The 18,797-nt window shown below is 45.4% G+C and overlaps 1 protein-coding gene across 1 annotated transcript in view; it reads left to right on the top strand.

The window, feature by feature from the left end:
* Positions 1-18,797, top strand: part of LOC147895563 (calmodulin-binding transcription activator 3-like) — a 44,517-nt gene that overhangs the window by 18,364 nt on the left and 7,356 nt on the right. Inside the window, exon 7 of the mRNA XM_087383279.1 lies at positions 13,584-14,147. Coding sequence (XP_087239405.1) covers positions 13,584-14,147 — 564 coding nt within the window. The remainder of the gene's footprint in view (positions 1-13,583; positions 14,148-18,797) is intronic.

Here is an 18,797-nt window from a genome sequence, read left to right as displayed (position 1 = left end):
GGTCTCTGCACACTCAGATGCAAGTAAAGTCACCCACAAAGCTTCTCACAGAGCTTCTCCTTCCTCCCACAGAGCTGCTGAGCTTCCAAGCATTCACGCACGCTCAGCTAGATCACCCGGGCTCTGATACCAATTGAGAGTGCTCTCAACGGAAGCAAGAACGGAGGAAGGAGAGAGAGAGAGAGAGAGAGAGAGAGGGAGACAGAGAGCCACACAAGTTTTGGTGGGTGCAGAACCACCCTAATCTTCTTTTTCATTCATTTATATATGTGTTTGAGTATTGTACATAACCGGGGTTAAGGCACAGTGACCTTTAACCCCCACAAAGCGTAGGACGGCGGTGATCTACCTAATGAATCTGGCTACTTTTACAATCCAAGTGCAATTCTACCGATTTACACTTTTTGTCCTATTGACTCCTTTGCACCAAGCTTGTCTGATCACATACCATTGCTTAAGTTGTCTTCCAAAACTTAACCTACGAACCAGGGCAAATTTTAAAATTCGAGGCTTTTGGTTATAATCCTCAATTTGGAATTTGATCCATGAGAATCCTTTTCCCGGAGAATCCTTTTATTCATATTTTCTTTGAACATTGGGAAAATTTGAGATGAAGCTGAAGAAATTGGTGGAACAACAAATTTGGATGTTGAACATGTTGAAGATGCTTAAGTGAGCGAGCATGAACTAGTAAAGAATGCTCCTTGTTGGAAATCTATGAGCCCATCTCCACTTCCTCGTAGTTGATCATCTTCTAAGTCACCCTACCTCAAGTCCAAGATTAACTTTGAGGACTTCATTGGAAGAATGATGAAGAGGCAGGAACAAATGATGGAGAAGCTGAAAGAAAGAAACAAAGAAAGTTTATTAAAAGTCTTCGGAAGACCAAAGGGTCTATGAGACTAAAAGAAACCTGATACAATGATTGAGGGGTGAGCCGCTAATCAGGCATCAACACCCATGATGAGTACAAAAAAGTCGAAAAGTCCATAATCATGATCATAACAGCTATATATATATATATATATAGAGAGAGAGAGAGAGAGAGAGAGAGAGAGAGAGAGAGAGAGAGAGAGAGAGAGAGAGAGAGAGAGAAACTGTCAAGGCAAGGTGTCAATCTCGAAAGGGAGGCGTCGCCATGTGAGGCTGTCATGGTGGCATAAAACTTGGCATGGGACGCTCATGCCTATCGGCATGTGTGGCCTGCTCTGGTCTCCTAGCAATGGCCCTACGGTGACAAGCTGCATTGTCACCCCTATGGGTCTTGTCTCCAGTCTAGTGAGCATGGAGGGAAGGTCTTCCAATATTATTTGTGCAATTTGATACCCTGTGGAGGCGAATTGGAGTCTCCAAACTAGGTGTATACGGGAGCTCACTACACTAATCGAACCCCCTTTCAGGGGATGCAAGATCACAAGCATTACCTCCAGGGGTAGAGGGTAAGAGTCCGGAATCTCTAGATAATTCCAAAGTCCCAATCTTTAGAAGTCCCACGTTAAGGGACGCCTAGGTGGAAATTGGGAGCTGCTGATTGGGAGGATGAGCCCCTTCCCTCTGGCTCCCCCCCCAAATGGAGAGAGGAGACGGGATGTTGCGATGAGAAAGCGGAAGGAGGTGCTTTCTTACCCTTGCCCGTTGGCAGGGGAGTCGAGGCAGTGGAGGGGGGGGAGGTTGAAGAATCTGCTAAGGAGGTGGAGGGGGGGGCGGAGGAGGAGGGGGGGGGGGAAGGTGGAGGGAGGGGGATGGGTAGTGAGGGTGACCATAGCAGGAGGGACGAGGGGGCGGGGGGAACCCAGGAAGAAGGGGGGGGGGGGAGAGTGGAGAGGGAGAGGGATCTGGGGGGAGTATGGGCGATCACAACCCCCTGCTGATCAAGCTCGTCGGGGCTCTGAATTTGCTCCTCAACCGCTGTCGGGCTAACTTTTGCAGCTTCCGCCATCGCAGCATCAGGAGCTCCTAGGGCTCGCTGCTGATACAAGGGTGAATGCGGACACTGGATCCGCATCTCGGGAGGATCACTTGGCTAAGTAGTGGCCCCTGCTACTGGGGGGGGTGGGTCTCCACGTATGGGCTCCTGTTGCTGCTGCTCCTCAGGTGTCTCTCGAAATACTCTCTCTCTCTCTCTCTCTCCATTTAGCCCTCTGCCTGCGGCGCTTTCAAGCCTGTTTGCTTGGTTTCTTTTTCTTTTTAACCTGGGTCCAGTCCCCTTTTGAAGGGATCACCTAGGGGGTCTGAGACTCCTGCTGCTTTTGTCTGGGGGGTGCTGGGCTCTGGCCTACTGACTCTGCCTGCTTTGTGGGAGTGGGGGGGGGGAAGCGTGGCCTTGGCCGCGGGGGCAATCTCTTGCTAGGTGACCCATTTGTCTGCAACGAAGACACTAGCCTGGTAACCCAGAAATCTCCACTTGCTGGCGAAGTGTATCTCCTTCAAGGGTCTCTAGGAGGATCAACTCTGGGAGGGACTCTGGGCTCTCAACCACCAATCTAATCATGGGGACCCCGTCATCTGCTACCACTAATGCGGCCAAATCTGGCTGAGACTCCAGCACAGTGCCAAATGCTTGACCAATGGAGAGGAGGATGGCTCTATATTCCTTTGGGAGCCCCGGGAAGCGGAGCGTAATTGAAAACGGGAAACATGATGTGTCGTGTCCATGTCCTCCACTGTAAAGCCATTGTACCAAGGGAAGAGGTACACCAAATGTGGGCCAAGGAGGATGGGGCTCTGCTCCACAAGTGTAAAGGCAGTATTGGGGGAGCTCAGTTGGATGAGGAAGACGCCTTTTCCATAGATGGGGACTGAAACCGGCCTCTAATCACTCAGAGGGCAGTGGAACTAAACCTTTAATCACTTCAGCACTTATTTACAGCTCACAAAGCATATATCACAACCATTAACCATTGCATGATCACTATTTGGCATTTACCCATTTGTCCACAAACAAAACCACTGAAAAAGGGATGGAGGCTAGAATGCCCCTGCTCAACAGACATAGACAAGTGCACCCGATTGGCCCCAAACACCGTGGCGCCCCTTTCGGTATTTCTTTATATTTCACAGTGAAATGATTACAAGTTGCATCTGGGAGACCTTCCCTGCAACTGAGCACGCAGCCCCAATTCACTAAGCCTTCGCAAGGCTTTCAAGCATATAACACCATCACATAAGTGCACTTAACCCGTAGGCTCAACCCAAAGGCATTCTCTTTTCCGAGTGCAATTCCATTGGCTGTCCAGATGCAATCACACTGCACCCCAGCTGCACTCTCTTTGAGTGGTTTCCAAATGGCATTCACAAAGCTTTTCAAAGCTCCAAAATAAAATCAGCAAAGTACCCAACCAAAGAATGACTCATGTAGCACTGCCTGGGCACCTGTGAGCCAAGAAAGAGGCGGCACACGAGGCCAACCAATAGCTTATGGTAAAAAGAAATTGCAGTAGCAAAATCACAACTCACCAAGCCCTGAAGACTCGAACCAAGTCCTCAATCGCCAAGAGGACATAGTAGCCAATGCCCAATTGCATTCTCAGCCAAAGAGAAGTGCAAAGGCATGAAGAAAGAGCATTTACAAGAGCCGACCAGCAAGAATTCCACTGAAAAATGCGAAAAGAAGCACTTCTGTCGCGAAGAAGTGGGAGTTCTTTGGCTCAAAAGAAGCGTGCTTCAGAGAGGAATGCATTGAGAAGGTTTTGGAGAAGTTTCATCGCCGGAAAGTCCTCCAAAACTGAGAAAAACCAGTCAACCAGCGCGTCGGACCACTCGAAATTCAACAGAAAGCTGTAGCTTTGCAAGAGGAGAGGCCCAGGAGGCGGTAGAAGAAAAAAGGTCCAGAAAAAGCCACTTTTGCAAATTCGACTAGCAAAAGAAGTGCTCAGCTCTGCCCGTTCTACCAAACGCACGGAGGGAAAAGCATATCACTACGAAGGGGAGGCAGAGGGGAAGCCATCGGGCCAAACGGAAGTCGAGGAATCCAAACGGGTGAGGAGTTATGAAGAAAAACGGAATTCAGCTGAAGGAGGCTGAAAAACCAGTCCAAAATCTCAACAAAGGGAGAAGATGAGAGAGAAATGTGAAGTTTAGAAGGCCCAGGAAGGTCCAGGAATGGCAAAGGAGCATGTAGAAGGCACTAGAGCCACCTGGAACTCTAGGGGGGCCACTGAAGGTACATGGCCCTCTAGGGGGCCCATTAAAAATGCCACATCATCATTTCCCAACAACCACTCTTTTAATTCCTTGGAATGCCTTTGGGCCTAGGGATTAATTACGCTTATGTGCTAGGCACCATGCCGCGTTTAATTACACATTATTAAGCCCACGCTTGGACTTTTAAAACCAAAGTTGTCACGGTCTTGTAGTACATTAAAGTACCTAGAATTTCACGCCCCCGTGACATACCCCTCTCTTGAAACAGCAAACCACAGTTTGCTGCCCCAAAACACAGGAGCGAGCATGAAATATAGCATAAAAGAGTATACAAGAAAGCCGCAGCTATAGTATACAGAGATAGTAAAAATATGGCTAGGAGAGGCATGCATCCATCCATATATACTGCTCAAAATCTATGCGATCCTCGGCGATCAATAGTCAAGATGCATCAATATCATGAAGTCTCACAGCAGAAATACTGTCAGCTCAGTATCTCGGATGAAACATACAGTGTCATCAAGCGACCTCATGAAATCACAGTGAGCCCGTCTGTACTGAGGGAGTGGAGGTGCTACCCCCCTCTCGAACATTAGGTAATGCTCCAGACACTCGCTCTGCTGAACTACCTGTAGGAGCCCGGACCGCAGTCGGCTCTAATTGGAAAGCATCAAGGTAAAGCTGCAATATCCCAGGTGAATCTGCCAGTTCACCTTCCTCCATCCATTTCGCATCAAGTGATGGGTAATTTTGAAATTTTACCAAGTAGCGACGGATAACTTTACCCTTGAGCTTTCTATCTCTGTGTGCCAGAATCTGCTCTGGGACCAGAAGTTCATCCTGTTCTTCCACTTCAGGCTGCACCTCATCAGGTACATCCTCGGGAATATCTCCATGATATTGCTTTAATAAACTCACATGAAAGGCATTATGTATCTTCCAATGCGGAGGCAACTTCAGCCTATAAGCTACCTCGTTTATCTTTTCAGAAACCTGGAAAGGACCATAGTAACGCATGTTCAGCTTTGTGTACAACCTTTCCTTGCCTTTCTTATTTTTCAGCCTTGCCTTCTGAAAACGCAGCAAAACCCAATCACCTTCTGTGAATACCAATTCCCTGCGGTGCTTATCTGCTGCTCTTTTCTGCTTGTCTTGACTTCTTTGCAAGGCATATTTGATATTCTTGTAAGCCTCTTCAAGGCTTTCCACAAAACGATCAGCTTCGAAGATTTTCTCTTTTGTATGCAAAATGGGAGGTATCTTCCTAGCACCTTCCACTATTTCAAAAGGTGCTTTACCTGTGGATGTGTGCACCGTATTATTGTAAGCATATTCCAGCAAAGGTAAATAATGCTCCCATGCAGCATCAAACTGTTGAAGGAATGTGAGGGCTTTGTACCTGTCCTGTACTCCATTATATGTATCAAACTTGACATGAGAACCACCATCCTTAAATTCTTTATATACATTTAATATTGGCTGTCCCAAAGATGGCTGTATATTTGCAGCATTCCCTTCACTAGGGAGAGCCATGCTTGGCTGAACATTAGGCATGGGAGCATATGCTGTGGCTTGCATGCCTGGCTGCATTCCCACATTGTCATACATGACTTGTTTTCTATGCCCAATTGGCGGTGAAATCAACATAGCATCAAAGAATGAATCTGTACCAAAATATTCAGGTTGCTGCCTCAAATATGGCTGAGGTGGTTGAGCCACATTTATGGACTGCACATTATTATTTTGAGGAGTAGAAATACCCAAACCAAGGCCTTGTGCTGGCTGCTCATACTGTTGCACTGGCTGTACTTTTTGTACCTCTTTCTTAAGTGCTCTTTTGGGCGATTCCTCTCTCTTGGAAGTCACTTTCTGAGTCATTTTAGATGGCTGTCCCTCATGGGAAATTGATGCATGAGTGTGCGGTCCGCCATGAGAAGCTGATGCATGTGTGTACTCACTCTTTCCGTGCTTGTGCTTTCTTGATTTCTTCTTCTTCTTGGCATTTGTTTGCACAATCTGAGCCAAATTTTGAGCCAGCTGAGTCAAAGCAGTCACTGCACTTGCAAGCTGTGCATTCAACATAGTAGCATCATCTGAGTCACTGCTAGAACTAGTATCACCGTTGAGCTCAGTTGTAGCTTCATGTGTGGCCTGCTCAAAAGGCATTTGTTGTGCTTCCTGCAGCTGTACACTAGCTGGATCATTAAGGCTTTCCTGCCTTCTCCTTTGAGGAGTTGTGGAGCTCTCTTGCTCATGGGTACTCACCATGTTTATGGTTGTAATATTCAGCTGTCAAAAAGTGCAGCAAAGATATCCTTCCACCAAACTACCGGGATACCACACACGAACCAATGAAACCAATGAAACCGGCCTCTAATCACTCAGAGGGCAGTGGAACTAAACCTTTAATCACTTCAGCACTTATTTACAGCTCACAAAGCATATATCACAACCATTAACCATTGCATGATCACTATTTGGCATTTACCCATTTGTCCACAAACAAAACCACTGAAAAAGGGATGGAGGCTAGAATGCCCCTGCTCAACAGACATAGACAAGTGCACCCGATTGGCCCCAAACACCGTGGCGCCCCTTTCGGTATTTCTTTATATTTCACAGTGAAATGATTACAAGTTGCATCTGGGAGACCTTCCCTGCAACTGAGCACGCAGCCCCAATTCACTAAGCCTTCGCAAGGCTTTCAAGCATATAATACCATCACATAAGTGCACTTAACCCGTAGGCTCAACCCAAAGGCATTCTCTTTTCCGAGTGCAATTCCATTGGCTGTCCAGATGCAATCACACTGCACCCCAGCTGCACTCTCTTTGAGTGGTTTCCAAATGGCATTCACAAAGCTTTTCAAAGCTCCAAAATAAAATCAGCAAAGTACCCAACCAAAGAATGACTCATGTAGCACTGCCTGGGCACCTGTGAGCCAAGAAAGAGGCGGCACACGAGGCCAACCAATAGCTTATGGTAAAAAGAAATTGCAGTAGCAAAATCACAACTCACCAAGCCCTGAAGACTCGAACCAAGTCCTCAATCGCCAAGAGGACATAGTAGCCAATGCCCAATTGCATTCTCAGCCAAAGAGGAGTGCAAAGGCATGAAGAAAGAGCATTTACAAGAGCCGACCAGCAAGAATTCCACTGAAAAATGCGAAAAGAAGCACTTCTGTCGCGAAGAAGTGGGAGTTCTTTGGCTCAAAAGAAGCGTGCTTCAGAGAGGAATGCATTGAGAAGGTTTTGGAGAAGTTTCATCGCCGGAAAGTCCTCCAAAACTGAGAAAAACCAGTCAACCAGCGCGTCGGACCACTCGAAATTCAACAGAAAGCTGTAGCTTTGCAAGAGGAGAGGCCCAGGAGGCGGTAGAGGGAAAAGCATATCACTACGAAGGGGAGGCAGAGGGGAAGCCATCGGGCCAAACGGAAGTCGAGGAATCCAAACGGGTGAGGAGTTATGAAGAAAAACGGAATTCAGCTGAAGGAGGCTGAAAAACCAGTCCAAAATCTCAACAAAGGGAGAAGATGAGAGAGAAAACCACACATGTGAAGTTTAGAAGGCCCATGAAGGTCCAGGAATGGCAAAGGAGCATGTAGAAGGCACTAGAGCCACCTGGAACTCTAGGGGGGCCACTGAAGGTACATGGCCCTCTAGGGGGCCCATTAAAAATGCCACATCATCATTTCCCAACAACCACTCTTTTAATTCCTTGGAATGCCTTTGGGCCTAGGGATTAATTACGCTTATGTGCTAGGCACCATGCCGCGTTTAATTACACATTATTAAGCCCACGCTTGGACTTTTAAAACCAAAGTTGTCACGGTCTTGTAGTACATTAAAGTACCTAGAATTTCACGCCCCCGTGACAGGGACCTCCTGAATGTGGTCACCCTCTTGTGTCAAGCTCGCCTAGATTCACTCTGGCACCTGTCTCCTTGTGGGTGTGAGGACCACAATTATGCCCACGATCGCCTTGTCTCGGAGGGACTGAATTGCTTGCTGTACCTGCTGCTTGTCGACGGGGGAAAGAAGGACCTTAACGGCTGTGGGATTCAAGGGTGCTGGTATAGAGCCCCTCTGGCCAGACCAAGGGTCACAGACCAAGGGCCACCACCAAGATTTTCTTTCTCCGAACAAGCACAAGAGCTACTGCTGCAGTGAGGGAAAAGATAAAAAAGGCGGGGTGAGGTGGAGAGATGTTAGAGGAGGAGGTGGAGAAGAGGCGAGAAGGGGAGCGGAAGAGGACAAGATGAGGGAAGGAGGGAGAAGGCGGGGAAGGAGGCTGGGAAGGGGCGGTGGGACAGTGAGGGATGGCAGGGAGGAGGGGGCGAAGAGGCGGGGGGAAAGAGGTGGAGAAGGCGGAGAGGAGGAGGCAGGGAAGGCGAAGAGGAGGCAAGGGTTTAGCAGAAGCTGAGGGCACCTACAAAAGTATTCATTTCAACTACAAGAATACATGATGAGAAGGCATTCCATGCATTATTTCTACTTGTAGTAAAGTCACATTTGGGGGGGTGGACCTATCAGTGTCCCATAGTATATAAAATCGAGCGCGGGGACAAATCACTTTCCCCAAAGTCTCTGCCAAGTCAGGCAAAGCTGGCGTGCAATATAACGGTAAATCCTTCATGTCTACTCAAATAGGGCATTTACGCCTGATAAGACTCTGGTAATCCTGCGTGGGCATCAAAGGATAGACATGTAGTAGTTGATCTTCAAAAAACAACAAGGATTTCCCAACAATGTTTCCCCCCCCCCCAAAAAAAAAAAAAACAAACAAACACACACACACACACACACACACACATATTTATACATACATATGTACGTACGTATGTATACATACATACATATGTACGTATGTACATACATACATACATATATATGTGTGTGTATGTGTGTACACACACACACACACACACACACACACATTTTTTGGGTGAAATCCACACACACACACACACTCACACACAAATTAGTTAATTAATTAAAATAGTATATACATATACGAACATGTATATGCATGTGTGTGTATATTCCACATAGACCCCCATAGCAAGAATCCCTCAGCTGTCTCTAGAGAAATACAATACTATCACCAATTGGTCCTACACCGGCACAATCATCCTCCTTTGATCCTCTACATCCCAAGTCTCCACCTGAAAGACTTCAACAGGATCACCATCTTGTCCTTCTAGCATCATGCAGTGGGCCAGCTTAGAGAAGCCTCCTAGTCACCTTCACTTGCTAGAAACTCGAACTCAACAAAAAATTTGTCAGGGCGCGAAGTCTCTGCAATGAGAAATTCCCCTTGTGTGTACGAAAGACTTTCACCCTCGAGTCTCCAACCAACTGAGAAAGTTTGTATAAACAGCCAAGAAACTGTGTCTAAATTTACTTGTTGTTGCAACAAGCCAAGCCAAGGATGTCTTGGAAGTACCATCATCTTTAGCATTCCTGTGTTAACTTTGTAAATATGCCTGCCCCCCCCCCCTTCCCCGAGGTTGAATTTTAGCTCATTGTGTTCCACCTTTAAATGAGCACTTCGAGCCGATGGTAAAGGGCTAGTCCTCAAGTTTGAAGATAGAGCAACACTTTCCATCCGCAAGTCCCAATATTGAGCAACAACTGTTATTGTGAAGTTCGGATGTCTCCTTCCAAGACTGAGCAACAACTGCTATCCTGAAGTTCGGGCGTCTCCTACCAAGGCCAAGCAACACTTGCCATCCTCCACGAAAGTCAAGATCAGTGCACCACTCCTTGATGTCTGCCATGACTACTGTCACCCTTGGGTCTGCAAACTCTTATCTCAGTGAGACTTGGAAGCATCACCGAAAAGTTCATCTCTTACCAAATTGGCATATTACCTACTCAAGCCCTTCATGGACGAGATTACTGTTGGCTTGTTTGATGTCGTGTTGGGCAAGGTGCTTTGCAGATCCAAGTGGTTACTTTTTGAGGGGGCAGCTAGATGGTCATGTATCAGATGGATGATGGCCTTGACATATATAGAGTCAACGAGATGATGGCTTTGTTATGTACCTGTTGATGGTACTTGGAGTGCACAAGAAAGTTGGGATGTTCATGTTTAAAGATTTGCTACACTATAGATGATTGGTTATGCGTGGATGGAACCTTTGTTTTAGGACGGCTAGCCAATGTGGTGCTGACCTTGAAGAACAGGAGCTGTGAAGAGGTGGACCATAAATCGAGTACGTCTTTGAGTGGTTCCAGAGAGTTTTTAAGATTTACACGACTTGTATATGCTCTCATAGGAAACATAGCTATCATTGATCAGCCTGTATTAAGGAAATTTATAATGCTTTGCGCCATGAGGCCCAAGGGCAGAGAAGTTAAAAGTTAACACTAGAAAACATGCAGCATGTTTTATGCAATGTCCTCCGAAATAGGAATATATGCTACTAGCTACTCATCATGATCTGATCTCCTCCTCCTCCTCATCATCACCATTGTCTGCAAAGTCACTATCAGACGATGAAGAAGACCCGAAGTCTCGCTGACTATGTTGTCATCATCGTCATACCTAGGCTCCTGATCCACCACCTCTTCAAGAGCCTCCATCTTTATATCCTCCTGTGGCACCAAAACAAGAAGGAGATTAGAGAGATCACCACCCTATGCCCATCTTCGCCCTTATCAACGTGTTCAGCCCTGACCTAGTAGAACATCACCATCAGAAACAATGACTTCTGCTCATGCAAGCATGAGGATGAGTCACACGCCTATCTAAAGTCCCCAACTCTCTATGAAGCTGAGCATATATCTCCCCCTACCCTGCATCAACTCAAGCAACATCATCATATGGGGAGTGAGCTTGATACAATCTGTGCTCACCTGCTTCGTCACAAGTTACAACTTAGCTTTGATCATATCTTATCCAACAAACTAATGTTTAAACAAAATTGGTCGTACCTGCATTGATCCATCTAATGACTTTAGCTTCTGTATAGATTGTTGTGTGCTTAATCAATCTTTTACCCTTATATGCACAAGTGAGTACACACTCCAATCCCTCTCACAAGCTTTTGCAAAGCAATCCTATCATGCACAAATAGGCCACATTCCTTGAGTATTTTCACTAAGTCAAGTACAATTTACCTGGAAAATGTGCACAATGCTCACCTAAGAAAGGGTGCGGATTGTAAATGCGTGCAAGTTTGGAGCGTTGTGGCTGTACGTCTCCCACCACTTGATGGGCTTCACACTCCTCTCTCTCCTCCATGAGGTAGCTTGAGAGGGCTGACCCAAGGGAATGTTGATAGGTGGAAAACTATATGCATCAGCATCTGTGCTTCTTCAATGAACAGAAGAGTCACATAACCATCTCTATGAAAAGGTAAGATTCAATAGTAAGAAAGTTGAAGAAAGTACCTATTGGCCTCAAGAGATGTATCCTTCAATAACTCCATGTCGATCTTCATTGTAAATTGATGAAGAAGTCTGAAGATCCAATGTACATCCTTCCATATTTGTGACCCACAACTCGATGAAGAGAGGTCACAGAGTGTCAACAATACACATATCCTTTGGTAGCCCTATTCTCAGGAAGCTGTGAATCACTCATCACTCTAAAGAGACAATAAAAAAGGCAATTCTTGATCATTAGAAGGCATTCCAAGACAATAAACATGTAAGCAAACTTTGTCTTGGAAGGTTGTGTGATCTCTAAGGTACTATATATCCTTAGGATTGAAATGGCCTTTACCTTCTTTTTAAAGGGTGACACAATCTGCTTGACTTCTACTATCACCAAACTAATCCAAAAGAGCTCTCTCATAAGCAATGGGCAGTGAATGGAGTCCACACAATAGTTTTGAACCTCTCAATCATCTTTTCAATGCTCCTGCAGATGCTTGCATTATTAGTCACAACTTGCACTATGTACAAGCATATTTATTAAGCTACTCCTTTTGATGTCACTCAATCCGCCGGAAAGCATAGTACAACCGAATTTGATCCATCCTTCCTTGATATGGGTAATAGTTATTAATCTTAAACAATCTCCTTATCCAAGACCTTATTGTTCATGCTCTTATATTCGACTTCATCCCAAGACCCACATGGGCCTACTACAGCCAAAAATTCTAGTTTAAATGTCATATGCCCTGCCCAAAAAAGATCATATAATGGCACAATCAAAGCTGTTATTGCCTTTTGCCTTTGCAGGCTATTCTTAAATGGATGCCAGATCACCAGGGTACTTGTGAGCTTGAAATGGCAGTTATGAATCTAAAAGTGTATGCCTATTTTGAATACATTCAATGCAACCTTCACCTCTTTTTAAATTGTGTTGAAGAAGAACAGTACATTGGCAAGAAGCTAACGAGGCTTTGAATCAGAGGTCTCTGTACGGAACTGAAATAGGAAAAGGGAGCCTGCACTTTAGTGGTCCATAACTCTTACCTTCATTTATGCCTCCCCCTTGTCCCCATTCCCCTTTTTGTCACCCTTTTCTGACCTGTCACCTACCCTTTTAAGTCTTCTAATGCACTTCTACCTGCTAACTCCTAACCAGCCAGATATTTCCAATTTTCATCAATCGCATCTACTTGCTGTTCAACTTTGGTTTCTTCCAGGCCTCCCACCATCTCCTTTGCATCTCGTGATCTTTCCTAAAGCTTCCTGCATCCTTTATCTGAATGCTCCCAAGCACAGCCCACCAGCCCTTCTTGTTTGTAGCTCCCCACAATAGGCTTCCCACACACTTTGTTGCTGCCCAAGATGCCTATGATCCTGTATAGGCTCCCTCCCTAGGTGGCTGCAACCAAAGCTGCTTCAAGTGACCTTCATACACTCGAAACACAAATTCACACTTATCTGGTTATTCCCCTTTTTGTATTAGTGCTTCCCTCTTTCACTATCTTTCACTCATCATCACGTTCATACATTGTGATTATGTTACTATACAATAATTCAAACATTTTAAGTCAATGTTTCTTCTTACTGTTCTAGAATGCAATGCTAATGTCTGCACAAGTTTTGATGCTTGCAACGATTTCTCTTGAAACTGCAATCTGACTTTGGAATGCAGAATTTTGCTTTGGTCTTTGCATGCTATGTTCCATTAGCTCATGCATATATTATGTTTAGTCTGTAGGTGCTGTCGAATCCATCTAATTGCATATGTAGACATGGTATGACATGCACCTGTGCATTTTTATCATAATTTCGGCAGTTTTCTGTTAGCAATTATTCATGACCTCAAGCTCAAGTATGCCATTTATTGCTACCTTGTCAGTTCAAAGATGTGGAAATATCATTGCAAAATGGTAATGCAATGATGGCATCCTAAACTTCGTTTGCATACAAGATGTCATCTGCATCACAATTTCTTGTTTAATTATATTTCATTTACACATAATTCAAGGTTTTTACAAAACTTCATCAAATCTCTGTGAATTACCTTTTGTACAGAAGGGACAGCAGCACTCAAATGCATTACCAGGGCAGGTGGTTGTAGAACATGCTGCTTTAGGATCTCAAAAGCCTATGTGGATGCAAAGCAAGGAAGCTGGAAGTAATATGCGTCAGGATTATCTGCAGCAATTTGACGTAAGGCAGCAGCAAGCTGCTCAACAACAGCAAGAGCCTGTGTTACAAAGCGAACCTAGCAGGTTTTTCATTTCAAGCACCAAAGATGTGTCCCACTCACATGTCTATTCTCAAGTATTCCGGGATTTCCAGGCTGATAATCCATTTCAGCAAGAGGAACAGGAACATCTCAAAAAGCTTGACAGTTTTGGAAGATGGATTAATGAAGAAATTCCTGCTGATGCTGAGAGTCATCCCCTTACGGTCTTGCAAGACTCCAGCACATATTGGGCAGGTGCATTTAATGGGAAGACAACACATGAAGTTTCTAGTTTGTCACAAGCGATGCAACTGGATGTGGGTCTCAGTCTTTCTCTTGTCAAAGAGCAATGCTTCAGGATTGTGGACTTCTCGCCAGACCATGCGTTTTCAACCGAGGAAACCAAGGTAGGTCCTTTCATTCCATTGCCAAGGATTTTAGTATCTAGAGTTTCTCTTGCAACAGTGATGGGTGATTGTGATCGTAACAACTGCATTGAGTAGCTTTTCTTGTCAGTGCACGTTATCATTTTTTAATATACCATTCACCTTTGAAGGAGTGTAAAACTCAGCATTCTAGTGTGAGTTGTACACACACACACACACACACACACACACGTTTTTTTTAAGTGAAATCTTTTATTTCTGTGTGGGAAACCCCAAGAAGAGGTAAAAACCCACCAATAAGTACAAAGGAAAAATTTACAAGTAAAGCCTTAGAGCAAAAGTCATGAGGCAGCCAAGTAAAAAGTTACAAGATCAAACTGGAGGAGGATCAAACACAACATCCACACACACACACACACACACACACACACACACACACACATGCTCATGATGATGTTATTGTACATCTAAATAATGGACGTGAAATTGGATAGGTGGGACATTTGGTCGCAAGCTTATACATGGTAGGCTTAACTTTAGCAATAAGCATTATTTATTGATAGGAGGCCACTCATTATGACTTTGGGTATTTTTGGCCTTATGCATCATTGGCGATTCGACCTAACTATAAAGCAAGGAAATACAAATTGTGTTGTCATTCGTGAACACGACTGTGAACGTGAGTGGACGATTAGAACGAGCAAAATATGGATGCTATTTTTTAATAAAAATTGTGAATGGGCACCATAAGACGTATAAAATACCTTTTGTGGACCTTATAGAGCATTGGTTAAAGGATTAAGCATGATGGTTTATGAAAATAAATGAGCATAAGCTTTCCACGAGTCGGTTGAATTCCGACCGACTTAGTCGGCTTACAAGGGCTTGGGACTATATAAGGAGGTAGTTTGATCTACTTATTCTAGTAGTCCTACTACACATTCTTGGCGACCTTCCGAGAAAAGAGCGGACATCATGAACATTCTTAGGAGTAGGCCAGTTTCGGATTACCTCGACCTTCTTGGGATCCACAAAGATGCCTTGAGCTGAAATAACATGTCCCAAATATTCGAGTTGGGTCTTGAAGAACTCACTCTTCTCAATGTTGATGTAGAGAGAATTTGCGCGGAGAACTTCAAAAACTTGGTGAAGATGTTGTTTGTGCTCATGTAGGGATCTGCTGAAAACGAGGATGTCATCGAGGTAAATGATGACGAACTTATCGAGGAAAGACCTGAAGATGTCATTCATTAGTGTCATGAATGTGGCCGGGGCATTGTTTAACCCAAAAGGCATGACGAAACATTCATAGTGTCCATACTTTGTTTGAAAAGTTGTCTTGTACTCATTGCCTTCTTGTATGCGAATTTGATGATAACCTGAACGAAGATCAATCTTTGAGAATTGTGTTGCGTGTAGAAGTTGATCGAAGAGGTCATTGATGCAAGGCAATGGATACTTGTTTTTGATAGTGAGCTTGTTGAGGGCTCGGTAGTCGATGCAGAGGCGCATTGACTTATTCTTTTTTTTCACAAGTAGCACAGGAGATCCGAAAGGGCTGCGACTGGGCCGAATGTGACCTTTGTCGAGTAGTTCGGTGACCTGTCTTTGGATTTCTTCATTTTGAGTGTAAGAAATCCGATAAGGAGGTTTCGACGGTGGATTACTGCCGGGAATAAGTTCGATTGGGTGATCCATTGGTCATCGAGGTGGTAACTGCTTTGGCAATTCCTGTGGAAAAATATCCAGATAGGGCTGGAAAAAAGGTTGGTTGAGGTATTCAGGAGGATCCTTTGTTAGTGTCTCCTCTACTGCCGTAACCAACAGAAGTGAAGTCTTTACTTGACGTTTACGAACCCACTTCTTTACTTGTAGGGTAGAGGCAACTGGGGTTGAAGGACAGTCCCTAGAACCAGTTAGCTTAATAAGTTTTCCTTGGTGGACAAACTGGATAGTATGGCTGCGAAAACTGATTGATGGATCATAGTCGTAGAGCCACTGTTGTCCAAGTATGACATCGTACCGAGAAAGAGGCATGATGTCAAAGTTCAACTTGTCCGTATAATGTTGGATGCGAAAAGACAAGTTTTTGATCCTGGTGTTGCACAAGAAGGTAGTTCCATTTGCGAGTTCAATCTGATAGTCCATGAGACTAGGACTGGTGGTCAACCGAAGTTTGTCGACCATAGAACTAGCTAGGAAGTTATGAGAGCAGCCACTGTCGATGAGGATAGTGACCGTTGTTCCACGAATCGATCCTTGAACACAAAGTACTTGAGTGGCCAGGGAAGGTTCGGGGTTGCTGGCAAGGCTCAGGTGGATGGTATTTGCCATTCGAACAGCTTTGCCTTTCTTGTCTTGTGCTGGGGTAGCATCTTCTGTTTGGGAAGTGCTAGGTTCCATATTGGAATTTTGCTTTGGTCGCTTGGGACAATCAAACCATCTATGGTCGCCTGTACAGATGGTACAAAGTCCTTTTGTGCTGGAGTTGTTCTTCTTGTCAGTGGCCGCACCTTTATGTTGGGGATGATGGTAATGACTTTGTGAAGAAGAAGAGGCGCGATCCTTGAAGGAGTGCTTCTGTTGGAATCCAGCATATGATTTCTGAGACTTGTGGGGATCTTGAGACTGTTGTTGACCTTGATTACCCGAGTTTTTTCTAAACCTGGGGTTATCTTGAGGGCGAGCACCTTTGGCCATAGTAGAGTTCTGTGTTCGATTAGCACTCTGCTTCCCTGTGTTTTGGAAATCTGTTATGCGCTCTGCGTAAGCAATAGCGCCAGGTGTGGTGGTGATGTTTGCTTTAAGAACATCAATGCGTAACGAGGGATTTAGGCCTGAGATGAAAGCATGAAGGCGATCATCATCAGTTAAACCATCAATCTCCAACACCAATGTGGTGAACTGAGAGATGTAGGAAGACAGGGAGCCTGTTTGCTCCAACTGTCGGAGTTTTGAGCGTGCTTGGAAGTCCGCATTGGCAGGTATGAACTGCTTACGGAGCACGTGTTCAAAACGTTCCCAGGTTAACACACTTTTGCCGTCCTTTAAGTGTCTTTGCCACCTTAGAAAAGTTGTATCCTTGAGGAGGGAGGCTGCTAAGGCAATCTTTTTGCCTTCAGAGAGGTCAACAGTATCAAAGTACATGCGCAATTTTGCGAGCCATTGGTCAACTGTTCAGCGATTGCGTTGACCAGTGTAGGTTTCTGGAAGTTTAATGTCAAGTCTTTTAGTTTTGGAAGCTTGGAGTAAATGGGAGAGGGCATGGAGTTCAGTGTTTTCTACCTCTTGTGGGAAGGAGTCCACATAGCCATCTGGTTGCGTCACGTCATCCTCTATATGTGTGGTACTGCGAGAATCTTGGAGTTGTTGGACTTTCTGGACCAAGTCGGAGATGCTGTCCTGAAGCTAGGAAATTTGAAGTTGCAGTAGTGTTTCGCCTTGTATGTTGACTTCAGGGGTCTTTTTTGGACTTGAGTCGCTTATTTCCGGAGAGGCTGCACGCGAGCGTTGCGACATATCTGAGGTCCCCGTGAGAAAAGCACGAACCTGCACTCTAGTTTGTACCATTCTTGGAAGAAGATTCGGGCTGCTCCCTGAGGTTGCTCATGTTGGAGGGGGTAGGCGAGGCAGGATGGAACCACCCGTGGAAATCTGGTAAAGGAGGTCCTGTCTGAGGTAACACTGGTGATACCGAAATGGGTGTTATAGCTCGTGAGAGTACAAGAGTAGGTCACAGAGTCCACGGATCTGAGAAGGGATAAGGAGCTGCTGTCGGGAGTGGAGGATATCCAGGAGAAGGAGTGCCTTCAGAGTGTAAATACTGTCTTGGGGAAGGTACAACCTGTATGGGAGGATATCTGGGAGCTGAAGGAGGTGGAGAGTACCCTGGAGATGCTGAAGCTGAGGGGTAAAAATCTCTCCAAAAATGGACAGCAAACTCGTGAGGAATATCGGGTTCTGGGTATCTTCGTGTCTCGTGGAACACAACCTGGACTGTGCTGAGGAAGTAATGTAACTGAGGTGCCTCACGCAGAAGGTAGAGGATGTGGTCCAGATCACTAGGAGGGCACGTGACACAGAAGACCCACGATGCCAAAGCTCCGAAATGGGCTGGTTGTGCAATATGAACACGATATTGTGTGGTAGATGATGCCTGAGGTGTCCTTGAAATGCCGAGTGAATTACGAGGGGTTTCCATGCTTTAAGGGAGCGTCTTTCATTTGCTGTAATTAAATAATGACAAGAGAATCCTTAAAAGTAGAATGGAAAGAATCCACCTGGCATTGATTTAATCTGCCAATTTGTTGCGTAGAAAAGGCCTGCAGATCTCTGTCCGGAGGTCCATGTTGTAGTGGGTGGCGAGGAGCAGATCTGGGCCTAGCTGGTCCAGAACAGCAACAGCGCGCGTTTAACAGGCAGTCTGGATCGCGGTAAAGGGGCTGTATCGCTGCTGATCTGGCAGGTAAGATGGCGAAAAAGAGGGGGCAGACTGCGTATGGCGAAACAGGCTGCTGGTATCCAATTCTGGATCGCGATAGGGGGCTGGCGAACCAGGCTGCGGGCTTCCAAGGGATTTTTAGCGGCAGCAATGGCAAGGCCTGGCAGGTAACCAGGGCAGCAAACTGGCGAGGGCAGGGCAGCAAACCGGCGAGGGGCAGGGGCTGCTTA

Source organism: Dipteris shenzhenensis, chromosome 13 (genome assembly GCF_047967505.1).
Source record: "Dipteris shenzhenensis isolate YYH24624 ecotype China chromosome 13, Dip_SZ_1.0, whole genome shotgun sequence".
NCBI lineage: Eukaryota > Viridiplantae > Streptophyta > Polypodiopsida > Gleicheniales > Dipteridaceae > Dipteris > Dipteris shenzhenensis.
This window is presented reverse-complemented; position numbering and strand designations above follow the sequence as displayed.